This window comes from Austrofundulus limnaeus, unplaced genomic scaffold, assembly GCF_001266775.1.
Source record: "Austrofundulus limnaeus strain Quisiro unplaced genomic scaffold, Austrofundulus_limnaeus-1.0 Scaffold401, whole genome shotgun sequence".
In the NCBI taxonomy this organism is placed as follows: Eukaryota; Metazoa; Chordata; class Actinopteri; order Cyprinodontiformes; family Rivulidae; genus Austrofundulus; species Austrofundulus limnaeus.
Genome location: NW_013952803.1, coordinates 420801 through 424420, shown reverse-complemented (window position 1 = coordinate 424420; position 3620 = coordinate 420801). Strand labels below are relative to the sequence as shown.

The window sequence follows — 3620 nt, the reverse complement described above, 5'->3', positions numbered from 1 at the left end:
GCTGGATATGGGCACCAGTGACCCACGCGACCCTGAAAAGGAAGAAGCGTGTACAGAAAATGGATGGATGGATGGTTAAAGATGTTATAAATGCCGTAACTTTCTGTTTGCTCTTAGTCACAACTACGTTGAATACAGTAGGAATGACAAAGACTTGGTGTCTCAGATTTTTTGTTTTGTTTTTTTAATGCTACGTTTTGACAGCTGTTTYTCTCGTTTCTTGTGTTTGCAGGCCTCGTCCAGATCATTACTTTCCTGACCTCCACCATTTAAAGTTTGAGATTGAGGAGGGATCGATGCTGGATGGCCGGCCGGTCCGATTCGGATATAACCTCCTGGAGTTCCCAGACTTTAGTTGGAGAGGTTATGCTCAGATGTCCCCCATCCAGGTAGGAGCAGAACCTTTTACCCCTCACCTTTGACTGTTCTTATTGATCCACATTAAATGATTTTATTTCTTGAGTGGTTTTAACAACACCTGTAATTATTACCAGCTTGTACTGCATTTATTGTCTTCTCGGGGATTACCTTTGATTTKTGATGATGAATTAATTGTAGTGTTTTATAAAGATGCTGAATGTATTCTACAGATACCTGTGAGACTGTGGCCCATCCTTTATTCTAACATGATTTGTTCATRTTGAGACATTTCTCTTTAGTTAAACKTCTCCTCAACTCATCCTGGGTGTATCATCGTTGCGAGTTTCAGGAACAMATTAGACCTGATAGATCTATGATTGTTTTAATCACACAACTTCTTTCTATATTTAACATCCAGATGTGGGTCATGGAAAGAGTTGAGAGGTTGTGAAGGGAGTGTTAAACAACAGATTTGAACAGTGCTGGAAAATCAATTTGCTTATTAAAACAATAATGAAAGAAAGTGTAAAGCTATGAAATGATTTTGCCATTCAGATAGTTTTAGGTAGRCCTGAGAGTTTGAGTTGATTGGAGGAAAACTAAAAAGAAACGTCTTTCCTTGTGTTTGGTGATAAATATTTGTGTCTTTGCTCCTGGATGTAAAGGTGGTGGGTTGAAGATCTTTCTTGTATTTCTTCATCTGTATAAATGTTTTACGTCCATCCTGTCTCTCTCTACTGTTTTGGGTTTTTTTGATTCTCTACTGTTATCTGTTCTTCCTGGTCTCTCTCTCTCTCTCTCTCTGTCTCTCATTTCCTTCCTTCCCTGCTGTCTCATCAGTCCAAAGTGTTGGTGTCGGTGTTGGTCACCTCTCCAGACCTCTTCCATGTAGTGCTTCGTTATGCYAACTGGGGTGGTTCTGCTGTTCGGGGCAGGGTGGCGATCGTAGAGGACAGCTGGAATTACTACTTTGGGAATTGTAAGTGTTAGGAAGGAATTCTGTTTGTTCTTGTCTTCATGCTTTATSATTTCTTTTCCTTCACTTCAATGCTTCAGTGTTCCAAATACCCAAGAAATACCAAGAGGTACTTTGGCTTGAAAAGAAAGTTCGTTTATGGTTTCTCAGTGAGAACTTTGAGTTTAGCCAAGATTCCCAGATTCTGTGTTCCCAGGACAGCTGAGAGACATTCTGTCCAGCGTGTCCTAGTCTTCCTCGGGGTCTTCTCCCAGTGGGACAAGCCTGGAACATCTCTTTAGAGAGGCGTCCAGGAGGCATCCTCACCAGATGAACCACCTGAACTGACTCCTCTCGATGTGGAGGAGCAGCAGCTCTACTCTGAGTCTCTCCTGGAGAACTGAACTTCTCAGCCTGTCTCTGAGGGAAAGTCCAGCTACCCTGCAGAGAAAACTCATTTCAACTGCTTTCATCCAAGATCTCGTTCTTTTGGTCACTGCTCAAAGTTCATGACGAGGTGAGGGTAGGAACATAGACTTATCTGTAAACAGAGAGCTTCTGCTTACAGCTCAGCTCCCTCTTGAGTCACAACAGACCAGTACAGAGTCCACAAAACTGCAAAAGCTGCACTGATCCRTCTGTATATCTGAACCTCACCCACAACCCAGAGGGAGCAATCCACCCTTTTCCAGCTGAGGACCATGGACTCAGGTTTGGAGGTTCTGATCCTCATCCCAGCTGTGAAATGAGGAGCACAGTATGATGACGCCGTCGCCAACAGGACCACATAATCTGCAAACAGCAGCGACAAGTCCTGAACCTGTTTGTTACCAAATGGGACCTTTTCCTCAATAAAAACTAACAATGCACTTCAGATTTTTGAGACTTAAATAAAAGTGTCATATTACACTGTGACTATCAGCCTGTTGCAGTTTGAGACGGTCAGTAGGTCAGTTTTATTATCAGAACAGCAACAAACTAAACAAATTGTGTCATGTAAAAGTGTAGTAGTTAAATCAGGGGTGTCAAATTCTGGAGGTTTTTCTNACTTGGCACCAGGACACCCTAGGCCGCAGTTCGATGATCGATTTTGTCATCGTTTCATCGGATCTGCGGCCGTATGTCACGCAGGTGGTGCAATTAACCGCAGGAACCAGTCAGGAAGAAACACACAAAAACTCCATTCATGATACCTGGTTTGAATAAATAGATGATTAACAGGCTTCTGTAGAACTTGAGGTAGTTCAGTCACTGAATCAGGTGTGTTGGAGCAGAGAAACAAGGAAAGCAGCCCTCAGGAACCAGTTTAGACACCTGTGGGTTAAATAGTTCCTAATGTAGCATTCTTTCATACTGCTGTGTTGTTTTAGAAAAAGTGATTTTCTAAATCTGGAAAATATCAAATAAAATAGAATAAAATCAGGCTCTCGATTGGCTAGCTATTAGCTTAGCCTCGGTAAAGGTTTCTGGCCTTTTCTTCTCACCCCATGCTCTCTGACTGATGTCAGGCTGATAATAGTATGAATTAATTAGTTAATAAATTTTACTGATAATTATTTGCCAAAGGTAACTTAAAAAAATAACCAAACAATTTATTTAATGTCTTCAAACTAAAGATAGGTTTCAGTTTAAAGTTCTTCTGCTTCTGTTTGTTCCTCCGTCCTGTTTGAAGGTGCGTTTTGATGCATGCCTGTGCTCCTCCTCTCTAAGCTCCTCCTCTCTAAGCTCCTCCTCTCTAAGCTCCTCCTCTCTCCTTGTTCCGGGCCACAGATTAGTTCAGGATTTAGAGGTTTTACAAAGAAAACAAAATACTTCCTGCTTTTTAAATGCTCTGCCCCCCCTCCTGATCTGTCTCTTCCTGGATCTGGTTCCTGTAGACTGCAGTGAAGATTCAGGTTCATGTGAGCGAGGCAGACGTCTATTTGACTCGTTTTATCCTCAGATATGTCAATTCTGAGGGCTTCACCTCCAACGGTAAAATAACAGCCTATCAGGTGAACCGCAGAGGTAGGTCTCCACCGCAGACCATCACTGTCCTTCCTCTTGCTTTCTCTGGAGTCTCATCAACTTAAAAAAACATCAAAATCATTTATTTTACCTTGTTTTTAATTTATCACCATGCAAGGTGGAGGTGGTCTGGTCTGTTTGTCTGCAACATTAGCTAAATATTTCATGAATTAATGAACATATGTAAGGAATATTTAAGGAATTATTTGGTATATGTCTACAACTCTCTAATATGCAGGACCAAAACTGACAGAATTAGAAATAAAAGCAAAAATTTGTAAATGGACCAATAAATAAC

The 3620-nt window shown here is 41.4% G+C and overlaps 1 protein-coding gene across 1 annotated transcript in view; it reads left to right on the top strand.

Moving 5' to 3' along the window:
* LOC106528741 (laminin subunit alpha-5) overlaps window positions 1–3620 on the top strand; it is a gene marked incomplete in the record, with an annotated part of 162169 nt that overhangs the window by 122448 nt on the left and 36101 nt on the right. The window contains 2 exon segments of the mRNA XM_014023988.1: window positions 233–389; window positions 1201–1339. Coding sequence (XP_013879442.1) covers window positions 233–389; window positions 1201–1339 — 296 coding nt within the window.